Source organism: Cotesia glomerata, linkage group LG2, assembly GCF_020080835.1.
Source record: "Cotesia glomerata isolate CgM1 linkage group LG2, MPM_Cglom_v2.3, whole genome shotgun sequence".
Classification (NCBI taxonomy): Eukaryota; Metazoa; Arthropoda; class Insecta; order Hymenoptera; family Braconidae; genus Cotesia; species Cotesia glomerata.
In genome coordinates, this window is record NC_058159.1 from 24,846,859 (window position 1) to 24,859,531 (window position 12,673).

Here is a 12,673-nt window from a genome sequence, read left to right on the forward strand (position 1 = left end):
TGTACAATCTTGTTCAGCTCTCTCTCTCTCTCTCTTTTTATCCCGTGTCAGTTTGTTCAAGCTTGTTTATATATACTTACACTCACATTCAGAGGGTATTTATAATTTTACTTGTGTATGTCTGTGCACGTATACTTGGGATAAAGAGTTTGCTGTTCAACAGTCAACACCCGGATTCATTCATGTATTACCAGCAATATCCGGTCGCACATTCCACTAGAATGAAGGCATCGCAATCCTCATTCCAATATATAATAACATTCTATCGACTATCATCTTTCACTCATATTATTGCGTTAGAAAATATTACTTTTTACATAAACTTATCTTGATTTTGTTACTTTGTAACTTGCCTTTTGGGTTTATGTTGAAAATTTTAAAATATCTTCATTATTGAGGAAACGTACATTCATTTATTTTCATGAGTAGTTTTGGTTTTACATCAACAACAGAATAAGAATTCTATCAAAGCCAAATATTTATCAATCATCAATTGAGTTCAACAAGATCTTTAATAAACTATGATACAGAAGTCAGCAGACATCTGACAAATTTATTGATTTTTAGTAAAAATTCATTATAAAAAAAAAATAGTTATAAAAATTTGCACTTTTAATTTTTTTTCTCAATTTATAGATGTGGAATTTTTCTATTAAAATTTTTTTCTAATAATTTAGTCGTTATAAAAATAAAAAAAAAATTGATAGATGTCTTTTAATTTCAGTTTCATGGAAAAACTGTGTATTTTCCGCTTAGATTAGATGAAGTTATAGCTTTCTGCTCTTTGTTGATTTTAATTGTCAATTGATTTGAAAAATAGTCGTTATTTATCACCATTTTATATTCATTTAATTAAAATTCTATGGAATAAAACAAAATTTTCCAAACTGTAGAATATATATATTCTGAAACAAAAATATAACTCTCAGCAGTACATCTGTACTGTCATACAATACTTACAGTTGATCTTTGAACCGTCTTCCAGACTTATTTATTAAATTTATATTATGTCTTACACGACGGCGCTACAAGGTTTCTTAAAATATTTCTTCTGAATATTTCTCTCAGTGTCCGGAATGTTTATTTTGAATGTCAGTGTCTTGAGTCTTGAGTATTCCAAATAATAATTCTGAAAATAGCCGACTAGACGTCTGGAAATTATATTATTTTTATTAGTTAATTGCCTATTATTAAAAAAAATTATTTAAAACACATGCATAAAGTTGTGTAAAAGCGCTTAGCTGACATAACATTTATTTTTTGTTGTTTTAATTTATGACAGCGAATTTATTTATTTTTAATTTTAGGACCTCGGTGGTGATTAAAGAATTTTCAACATCACCGGTATAGCTTCAACGTGAATAAAAAATTATTTGGTTAATTTTATAAAATTTGTAATAGGTTGAAAAGATATCTAAATATTTTATTTATTTTTTTTTAATAAAAATTTTAAATCCTTGACATCCTTGATCTTGGGAATTTAAATTGTTTTTGTCAAGATAAAATTTTCTTATCGACTGGAGTAGATGTCACTACTTACTGGAGGCGTCTTTGATGATGAAAATGTATTTTAAAATTCGAACACTAGATGGCAATAAAAACTTTTTAACAATGGCACTAACAATGTGTGTGACATGGTAATAACTGAGGTTTTACACTTATGAATGATAAAATTTGTTGTTTTTAATTAAAAGTTTAGTTTTTTACTGATGAATTTTTATTTTAATCAATTTGTTGATCGATTTATTTCTTAAAAATAAACAACAATGGCTGATTTATTTGATTTGGCAAATTTGATAACCAACGTTGGTGTTGATGCTGTTAAAATAAAGCAAGAGCCTGACGTGCCAGAAAAGTCATCAAATCAAATACTTACCGAGCTGTTTAGCACGTTTGATGTTGATGAGGGTATCGAATCGCCGGTGAATGACGAGGAGGATGATGATGATGATAGCAATGACGGTGATGACACCGCGGATAAAGTCAAAAAGAAGAAGAAAAAGAGTAAAAAAAAACATAAACATAAGGATAAAAAACACAAAAAACGTAGTAGAAAAAATTCATCAGACAGCGGTAGCGAATGCGAAGTCGATGGTATGTTGATATTTTTTTAGATTCCTTATTTTTGAGTGATTTGTTAATGTAGATGAATTATTTTAGGTGTCAAGAAAAAAAAAAAGCACAAGAAAAAGTTGAAGCGAAAAAAATCAACAGATTTAAGCGACTCGTCGAATTCAGACGAGCCTAAAGTTAAGATAAAAAAAGAGTTACTATCACCGGAAAATGCTAGAAAAACTAAAAATAACCGAGCTCTCAATTTTAAAATTGATCATCCTCAAACAGTATTTGACCTAGTGTCTAATGTTGTGTCTAAAAAGGAACAAAGCGACAAAGAGTTAAATGATTGTAAATCAAGTGTTTTAAAAAGTCCAGAATTACCACCTTTTTCTAAGAAAGTTGATGATGAATCCGAGCCTGTAGTTCCAAGATTACTGGGTAAATTTTTTTTAATTATTTCAATCTATAATTGTCAACTATCTGAAATTTTAGCAAGTAAATATTATCGTAAATGAATTATTAGTCGTGATTTATTGCAAGTGTGTTATTAATATTTGCTTGTTATGTCTTAACACATAATGTTTTAAAATACAGTAGAACCTCGTCAAGTCGAACCTCGATAAGTTGAAAACCTCCTAAACTCGAATAAATATTTCATCCTCTTCCCTCCAAGCCCTAAAACCTCCGTTGCTCGAAATTTTTACCCTCTATAAGTTGAAATAATTAGTGAGTCCCTACAAGCTGTTTCTGTACATATTTTCCCTCTATAATTCGAAAAATTTAATTTTACCTCTGTATCTCGTGCATAGTAATGTTTTATTTTACAACCTTTACAACTCGATTATTTGAGACTTTTAAGATTACTCGAATAATACTACATGCGATCCATGGGTTTCCATCAAAAAGGCAAGAACCGCATTGAATATTTTGCGAATTTTTATACAGCAAACCAGCAACTCTGAAGAACAAGGATTTTCTGCTCTTTATACCTTGGACAATGCTATAGATAGAGAACAACCGAATTATCTAAAGCAAAAAAAAAAATACTGACTTTTTAATGCCATATTTTTTTATTTCAAAGATGTTTTGAAATAATGTTGATTTATAATAAATGCCTCTCCCTTGGAGTTCGAGTTATAGAGGTTCTACTGTATTTATAGTGAACAATCAATTTATTGTTAAAAATTTTAGCTTATTGTCAAAGAAAAATTTTTATTAATACTTATAAATTGTTTCTGATTCCAGAAAAAACAGACCAACCTACCAAAGGAAAAATTCTAATAAAAGATTTAAAAAATAGTTTAGTATACAACGAAACGGTGAAAGAAGTTGAGAATAAAAAAAAAGAAAAGGCTGCGCGTATGGAGGATGGCGAAATATCAGACAGTAATTCAGAGAATCGAACTCCAACATTGAGTCCATCGCCACAACCACAAGATTCTTTTGATTCAATAGATGATACAGCTGCGCGATCTAGCCATCAAGTTAAGGATCTTAGATTAGTATTAAAACACAAGGAAAAAATTAAAAAGTCGCGTGATCGTAAAGGAAGTCGAGAAGACCGTGAGTCTCGATCACATAATGACGATACGAAGGACCGAGGAAGAAGTCACCATCACGACCGCAAAGACAAACATCGAAGTACCAGTAGTCACTCGAAAGACAGAAAATCAGAGTCTACGCACTCATACTCGCGTAGACGCAGCAGGAGTCGAGGATGGGAACATCACAGGACTAGGAGTAATGAGCGCAGGTATAGAGACAGAAGCACTGATAGAAGGTCGACTCGTAGTCGAGAAAGAAGTCGATACTCCAATGGACGATGCAGGAGTGAAGATAAAGGATGGGATAGATCTTCTAGAGGCCGCAGTCGCAGTAAAGAGAGAAAGTTTGTTCTTGGATTTTTATTTTTTTTAATAATTTGCTGGTTATTTTTTTTTTTTTTTAATATTTATGGTTGTTTTATTTTTATTTAAATAGGGAAAGGATAGAAATTGATAAGAAGAAATTATTAGAAATTGCGAGGAAAAATGCTATTAATATGATCAAGCGAGGAGCATTGCCGTTAGCACAACAGGATAAAGCAATAGCTGCTATTCAAGCTGGTGGAAAATCTGTTGATGAACTCATTGGTTATTATTGTTATTAATATTTAAGTTCTCGTCCGTATTTAAAATATTTAAATAACTTAATCTTGACAATTTGGACAATAAATGAAGATGTTAAATTATAAGAATTGCAACGTTTCGCTGATTTATTTCAGTTTCATCAGACAAATCTTATGATTAGCATCCTCGTTTAGTTTTTACAAAGTCAATAGATGTAATAGAGTAAAACAGCATATTCATAATCTCAAACATTTTTTTTATATTACAACTTGCTTAGATTTCTCTTAAATACCATTTAAATTAATAAATTAATAAGATAAAATGAAATTCAACAACGTCTATCTTTCAAGAGTGTTTAGAACTCTATTACATCTATTGACTTTGTAAAAACTAGACGAGGATGCTAACCATAAGATTTGCCTGATGAAGCTGAAATAAATCAGTGAAACGTTGCAATTCTTAAAATTTAACATCTTCATTTATTGTCCAAATTCCCAAGATTAAGTTATTTAAATTATTATTATTGTTTATTTTTTTCTTTTGTAACTATTTATCATTTACAAAATTAATTTTGTTTTACATAGATTTTTGCAAATCTTTATCAAAATCAGAAGCTCTTGGTGAACTATCAAGTGTTTCGTCAGATGAAGGAGCAAGTGAGACAGAGAAAGGTTTTCATCATCCATTTTTACTAAAAGAAAGACCTAATTCTATAATAATGAATATCAGAGACTCGAAACAACTTCCTACGAAAACTTTTCAAGAGCGAACAACGGAATCGTCTACTCAATTGCGATTACAATTCCCGGTATCGAGTGGTCAGCAGCACAGAAAAACTGGTAACTACTATTGATTATTTATTATTATTGAATTACTGTTTTTACTGACTCGTAATAATCACCTACAATTTTTATTTTATTTAAAAACAGAAAATGAGTGGATAGACGTAACACCAGTGCCGCCGGTTAAAAAACCCGAGCCTAAGAAGCCTTTCGTATCGGCCTCTGTACAAGTACAAACTCCAGCGTTTACCATAATACCTCCGATTAATACACAACTACCGGCAGCAAATGCTCAAGCTCTAGTTCCAGTTTCACTTCCAGCGCCAACGCCAGTTCTAACTCCAGTTCAAACTGTTACTACGGCTCCTGTTGTTGCTGTTGCTCCGATTCCAACGTCAGTTCCTCCAGTTGCCATGATACCCGCACCCGTTGAAATGCCGACAGTTGCACAACCGATGCTTCAAGCACCCGCTAATTCTGTCTTTCCTCAACCTCCTGCAGAAGTAAATCTACAATCATATAATATACTATAATGATAATAATATTGTTGAGGTTTTTATTAATCGATAATATTTTTTTACAGAATATTGATATAGGAACAATTGTTTCTCAACGATTAGCTGCGATGAGAAAGCTCAAAGAAAATCCAAATGATGTCCAAGCGCTAAATGAAATTTATCAAGCACAAAATGAAGTAATTTGATAGTTTAAATACAAGTTTAAAATTTTTAAAAATATATTACTTAATCGTTTTAATTATTTAGATGAAAACATGGGCAGAAAGTAAACAGATGCCAGGTCAGTTTACTGGTAGCACTGGAGTAAAAGTTCTCTCAGCAGCAGAATTAACTTCAGGCTATCAAACTTGGGCTCGCAAGGTAATATTCTACGTTCTCTTGACCTCTAGTAATGTATTATTACTTTTTTCTTCTATTTTAAATAATTATAAAAAAAAATATATATATATAAAATATAAGAAAGAAAAACAATCGATAAGGGTTCAAGAAATTGCATTGTACCTAAAAAAAACTCGCGGTTTGTAACAAGTTTTCAGGTACAGTCTTTTCCTGAGGACTGTGTTGTAGGCATGGACCACTTCTCTTTGGTAAAGTAGAGGTGGACTCTGTGCCTACACGGACACAGGAGTACCGTTGTCTTATTTTTAAATAAATATTTTTATTGCTTATTTAACTGAACTGAACCTCAATTCAACTTAGCTTATCATTTATCACTGAATTATTTACATAAATCTGTATTTAGTATCTCTACTAGTTTTATTGTATAATTCTTAATATGGGATAATTATGACAATAAAACTAGTAGTCAAGGTAGTAAAACTCAAGACAACGAGCTCTTGTGAGATTACTGCTAACTATCATCAGCTTCTCGACTTAGACCACCACCGAGACACTTAACCGTCTTATCGTCGCGGCTGTGATACTTAGCAGTTGTCTGCATCCACCTGAGGGTTTGTTACAGGCGCTAAATAGCAGAGACGAGTCATCATCCGCAGCCTGATGTTTCCAATTTATGATTAACAATTAAAAACACTCGGTAAGTATTATCCTCTGACAACCATTTTAGACATAACAAAAAAAAAAAAAAAAAAAAAAACAAATGTCTAAACCCCTTTTTTCTTTAACATCAAATTCTATCATTTTGGATATTTTTAAATTAAAAATTAACTCATTTGTACTTACAGTTTGACCAAGTGTAGATTTTTAATTATTATTTTATATTTAGTATGTATGATGATGGTTCCATACACTGAAAGAAAAATTGACTTGAATCAAGAGAAAAATTCTTGAACTAAAAAAATAATTTTGAAGTGTTTTACTGTCTTGAATTAAGGCGAAAAATTCTTGAATCAAATAAAATTTACTTAAACCAAGAAAAATTTCTTAGTTTAAGAATTTTTGTGCTCAAATCAAGAAGATGAAGTTCTTCAAAATTATTTACTTGATTCAAGTAAATTTTTTTTTCTGTGTACTAAATGAACTTTTACGCTTTGAACTTTACTAATAAATTATATTGTTAAATAATCTAAAATTAAAATTTTAATAGTTCATAAAATCGATCATCTAAGTATCTATGTGATATTGTCAAAAATACGGGTAAAATTATTTCTGAGCTTCTACAGCAAAAAAAAAAAACATTGAAGTAATAGCAATAATAGTAACCGAAATAAACTAAAGTAAGCTAAAATTTATTTTCAATTTAGGATCAATTGACCTCCGCGATACCTGTGTCGGGTGGTATGGGTATGGCATTGCTACAAAAAATGGGCTGGCGACCTGGTGAAGGCTTAGGAAAGAACAAAGAAGGTACACTGGAGCCTTTGCAATTAGAAGTTAAGCTTGATAAACGCGGGCTCGTTTCTCATCAAGACGTTGGCGTCAGAACGGGAAAAAATCCAGGGAAACCCGTCGTACCAACTATTAAAACCCTAGAAGGTATATTTAAATAAATAAATAAATCAATTATTTAAATTTATAAAATTGCTGGTGACACAGCACTTGAGTGGATAATTTATTGATTGAGAATTCATGAATATTGTTATTATTAGGTAAACATCCTGTTTCATTGCTTGGTGAATACTGCTCAAAGAGAAAATTTGGTGCGCCAGTTTACGAGCTCTGCTTTGAATGTGGACCCGACCACAAGAAAAATTTCTTGTTCAAGGTGAGTTGGCTAACGATAACGATAATTAAACTATCTCGTAAATAATATTTTTATTATTTATTTATATTTTATTAATGCAAAAAATATATAATACCGGTGTTTTAGGTCAAAGTGAACGGTATTGAATATAAGCCTAGTGTAGCAAGTCCGAATAAGAAACAAGCCAAGGCCGAAGCTGCACAAATTTGCCTTCAAACACTTGGCTTACTCCCCACTTAATACAACAATGTGTATATTTTCTTGTACAATAAAATTTTCGCACCAACAAAAAAATTTTTTTTTTTTATTTTAAATTGTAAATTGTTATTATATTGCTATTTTTTACTTTTTCATGTGATGCTGTTTTGTGGTAATGCATTCTAAATTATATTTTAGGTCAATTAAACTGATATTAAAAAGCAGCCGGCCGACAAGAGTGTTGTTGTTATTGTTCGCTCATGAGTTCACCTCAACTGTGTGTGCCCCATCGAATTACACGTTAAAGTCTGTAATTTAAGCACTATTTTACCTGGGCGAGTACAGTAATCAGGAAAAAGGTGTTGGCCTGCTGGTACCGGGGGTTAGTTTATAAAGAGTAAGCGGTTCCAAGCCTAGATGAAGAATTTATCAGTCAATAACCCTTTTTATGTTACAAATTATACCGGCAATTTTTTCGTATAATACGATGTAATGTATATTTTTATAAATTACAAATACTTTTTATATATACAATATATTACTGACAGTACCTTTGCCGTTTGTTGATGTGATACTTTGAAAGATATAATTCAAAATCGTATTTTAGGTAAAAAATATTGATAATTTAATAGTAATTAGCAACCTACAGTCACTATGCGACTGCCGAAATTGACGGATTATGAATAAGAAAATTTTGGCATAACTGTTTTTTGATACTTCCTATCACACTATATATAGTTTGAGCATTTTTGAAATAAATTAAAAAAATAATAGTGCTATAACAGGACTAATTACTAAGAATTAAATAGATAAATGTTGCGGAACAAGTTTATAGAACCAATAAAATATTCAAAACTCCTCCAAAAACTTAACATAAAAAATTGACTATCAATGAAAAACCGTGAAAAAGGTACAAATTCTTGTCAAGACCTTTCTGATGATAACAAATTTAATTTTGAAAATTCCGTTTAAATTAATATGCTCGTTACAAGATTTTTCTTACTCTCTCAATTATTTAAATCATAACTACCTACACGGAAAAAAGAAAAAGGGAAAAATTACATTATATAACATGAAAATTAATTTAGCAGATATTTGATAATTTTAAGAATTTTTTTAACAAATAAATTATAGCAAAAAAAAAGTAGAAAAAAAAATTGACATAGAAATTTTAAAAAATAAAAAATGCAATTTTTTAAAAATAATTTTTTGGAAAAAATCTATTTGTTGAAAAAAATTAAAAAATGGTTAAGTGACTGCTAACTTTAATGTCATTGATATAATGTAACGTAGCGTTTCATATAAAAAACTACAGTATCAGATTGTAATTATTACAGATTTTGTAAAACTAACATTGTAAAATTTAAATCTTTCATTGAAAGTTCTGAAAATTAATATTCAAAGTTTGAATTTATAAAAATGTTATTTCAAACTGCAATTTTTCTAGTTTTTTATACGAAGCGACGCTTATTACTATTCATAATGTAATTTTTCTTTTTTGCATGTATCGCTGAAAAAATATCAAAACTAATTTACGAAAAAGATATACCCGTTACAAAATTTTTCTTAGTCTCTTAATTATATAAATTAATTTTTGACCTATAACAACATTCACATGTACAAAAAAAAAAATAAATAAATAAACAAATTTTGTTTATCACGAAATTCGAATCTATTTATTGCTTTGAAAACTTATCTTATATGACACATTGAAAAGGCATAAATTCAGCTCAAGATCTTTCCAATTATGTTACTAAGTTTAATTTAAAAAACTCATATTATCATATAATTACGTCGGGAACAAAATTTTCCTTATTTTCTTAATGATATAGATTATTATAATTAGTAATAATAAAAAAATGATACTTTGTTATAGGTGTATGCACGTGATGATAATGAAGATGATGAAGATGAAGAGTATATGTGGGTATGACAGCAGTAAAATGAAGCGTAGTTTAATTTTAAATAATGTTTTATGTGATATGAGCTTTTTAAAAGAACCTTTAAGTCATTCGTAAATTTACGACTGTTTTAATCTCGCGTTTGAATGGTGAACTGCATTTACTTTGACGCCTGTTGACTGCATCCAGACACTGGTGTGTTAAATGAAGCAGACGCGATTATACATTTCCTTTTATTTTATGGGACACCTATGACGTGCATTACTAATGATTAATACGGACGGTGTCAAGGTGAATTTGTCAATTGTTGCAAATTTATATTAACATCTTACATTTCAACTGTCAATTTAAAATTCCCTAATCTAATTTATCGAGTATTTTTATTATTGGCAGCTAATAAGACAGTTTATTTATATCATTGCGACGTTTTTTTTTTTTTAAATAAAAATATCGGTTAAATACTTGTCAAGCAGCAAGACAAGTAATTGCTAGAATGTTTCATTAATTATAATCTATTAATAACTATCTACCAACAGATATTTATCCGCAAAATTATTATGCATGTATGACAAAGCAAATTGTGTAAATAGAAAAAAATTAAATAAGTAAATAAGAGTATTTCCGTCATCTCCGTAATAAAACGCTAAAAGAAGAAAGAATTGTACGCGAAGAAATTGAACAGTTTAGTTGATACGCAAGACGATGCATGGGTTGGCATGGAACTAAAGTTATCGTCTCAATTGGCGATTATGACCTCGTAAATTAATTTAAAGATCCAGCCATATCGCATCATTTTTATACTATACCAGGTCGATCATCTTTTATTCGAATGCCAGGCAACACTCGAGTCTACGCAAATTCTTAACGCATTAGACAACGCAACGCCAATCATAATTGAAAACACTTATAACAAAATTTATATGAATACGCGTTGCGGTGTAAGTGTGATCTGATGATATGAGAATGTCGACTTATTACGTCTGTGCTTATAAATATATACTGTGTTAATTATCAATTTGTGAGAATGTGGTAAGAAAATAAATAAAATAGTTGAAAAAAAAAAAAAAATTGAAAAGAAGAAAAAAAAACTTTAATTAAATACGAATGTAGGCGTATGGATGTCGTAGCAAATTAGTGTAGAGTAGGAGATAAGGAAATGGACCTTTCACGTGGCTATCAATTCCGGACACGTCAATGCTCATCACGGCCTTGACTTAAAAACCCTGAAATAGTTATGTGTTTCTTAACGGCATTTTTTCTCATCTAACACGGATCATTTTTATTCAATTGGATCCTAGATCGTTAAAATATTTTTATGTATATAATACGCTTTCAAAATTTATACTTGTTTGCGTTAATTAATACACTGAGAAAAAAAAATACTTTTACTCAATTAACAATTTTTTGGTTCAAGAAACTCGCTGACGATCAAATATTATATTATTTCAATCAATTTAATAATTTCTTGAACTAAGAATATATATTCTTAAAAATTTTCAAGAACATAAATTCTTGTATCAAGGAAATTTTCTTAATAAAAGTATTTTTTTTCTCAGTGTAGTTTAAAAATTAACAAAAAATTTTTTTTTTTTAATTATCTATTTGCTAAATAGAAAAAAATTTTATTAAGTAAAAATTTGATTAATTTGACCTATTAATGTTGCAATCAATAAAAAATTTATTTCAATAAAATTTCTCAGTAATTTGAACATAAATAATTTTTTCCGTGTGTACCTTTAGCATTTAACCGTAATGAAAAAATGTGAATGTAATGCTAATTCACAAAAGCCAATTTGCAATTATTTTATTTAAAAAATGTAGATAATAAATTAGAAAAATAATATGTACTATGTACTAATAAAAAGAAATTACCGATTGAAGAGTAACCAGTAAGAATAATAATAACAACACCAACAACAACAATAACAAAAGAACCGATTAATCATCTGGTAAAAAATAAAAAATGAAATGAAGAAGCTCGAGGGTACGAAATCCGAGCAGAGGGACAAAACAAAATACCGGTCACATTTTCCAATAAATCTCAATTTAATCTGCCTCATGTTTACACACATACGATCACTGGGCTGATAATAAGAGTATGAAGATCGAAGCATGGGCAATGCATTTCATTTGCCATAGCAATTGCGTAATGACGCACGATAATCATTGGTACCGATGCATATTCTTCTTTTTGTTCTCATTCTCTTGTTGTGAATATTTTTTAGTCGTGTAGAAGATTAAGCGAGCAAGTGAGGGTAATAAAGAAAGAGAAAATAGGGTAGAATAAGAAATAAAATATAAAGAGACGGCTGGACTCTTTACACTCTCAACTTAACTTCTTAGCCCTTCTCTCCTCTGCGGGGGATAATGTAAGTAGAGCTTGTGTGGCTGGCAGCGAAAAAATAAATAAATAAACGAAAATAAAGAGTACATTACCGTTTACGATAAAATAACAGCGATTACGGGTGTGTCTTGCAGGCTTATGGATTGCAGTTCGACGCATCGATGGGGGGCCTGGTTCCTTAACTTTTAGACCACACGACCGAGACACTTTTGGACGTTCTTACTAGTAATAAATAAAATAAAATAAATGGTAAGATAAAAATTACCACGACAACTTGCTGGATTATGAGTGCATTATTCATATATGGACAACTCGCGGATGATGGACACACCGTCGAGCGTCCAAGAACCGGCGCTTTAAATTGATTGACCGGTAAGTTTACGGCTCGTGCGTCAGTTATTACCAATATACTCACGATTTTATTTTTTTCCCTCCTTATTGGTCTCCATGGCTCAGTTTAACTTGCTCCATTACTCTACTCGATCTGCGAATAAATTTATCTTCGACAAAATGATCGGTTATCAAATTTTTATAAGTGACGAACTCTGTAAATATAATTATATATGTATATCTTTATGGATCTTGTCAAATGTCACTTTTTGTTGTTATAAATTATGATAA

The 12,673-nt window shown here is 30.2% G+C and overlaps 1 protein-coding gene across 3 annotated transcripts; it reads left to right on the forward strand.

The window, feature by feature from the left end:
* The first annotated feature begins 1,606 nt into the window (after positions 1-1,606).
* Positions 1,607-11,039, forward strand: LOC123258772 (protein Son-like). 3 transcript variants are annotated; one of them, XM_044718983.1, is made up of 13 exons: positions 1,607-2,094; positions 2,161-2,496; positions 3,304-3,946; positions 4,039-4,190; positions 4,751-5,005; positions 5,096-5,451; positions 5,532-5,642; positions 5,713-5,826; positions 7,170-7,401; positions 7,515-7,630; positions 7,736-7,925; positions 8,006-8,204; positions 9,684-11,039. In XM_044718983.1, exons 1-11 carry the CDS (start codon positions 1,767-1,769, stop codon positions 7,847-7,849), a joined length of 2,757 nt encoding a protein of 918 aa, XP_044574918.1. In that variant the 5' UTR covers positions 1,607-1,766; the 3' UTR covers positions 7,850-7,925; positions 8,006-8,204; positions 9,684-11,039. The 3 variants fall into 3 exon arrangements, with proteins under 3 accessions (XP_044574918.1, XP_044574919.1, XP_044574920.1); XM_044718984.1 differs by lacking the exons at positions 7,515-7,630; positions 7,736-7,925; positions 8,006-8,204; positions 9,684-11,039 and adding an exon at positions 6,344-6,502 and having other exon boundaries at positions 7,170-7,292; XM_044718985.1 differs by lacking the exons at positions 7,515-7,630; positions 7,736-7,925; positions 8,006-8,204; positions 9,684-11,039 and adding an exon at positions 6,428-6,502 and having other exon boundaries at positions 7,170-7,292.
* The last annotated feature ends 1,634 nt before the right edge of the window (positions 11,040-12,673 follow it).

Excerpts from the sequence above, each read along its gene's own strand:
- LOC123258772 (XM_044718983.1), top strand. The coding sequence starts at position 1,767 with ATGGCTGATTTATTTGATTTGGCAAATTTGATAACCAACGTTGGTGTT. Across the intron at positions 2,497-3,303 it reads TGTAGTTCCAAGATTACTGG|AAAAAACAGACCAACCTACC; the intron begins GTAAATTTTTTT and ends TTCTGATTCCAG. Across the intron at positions 7,402-7,514 it reads AACTATTAAAACCCTAGAAG|GTAAACATCCTGTTTCATTG; the intron begins GTATATTTAAAT and ends TGTTATTATTAG.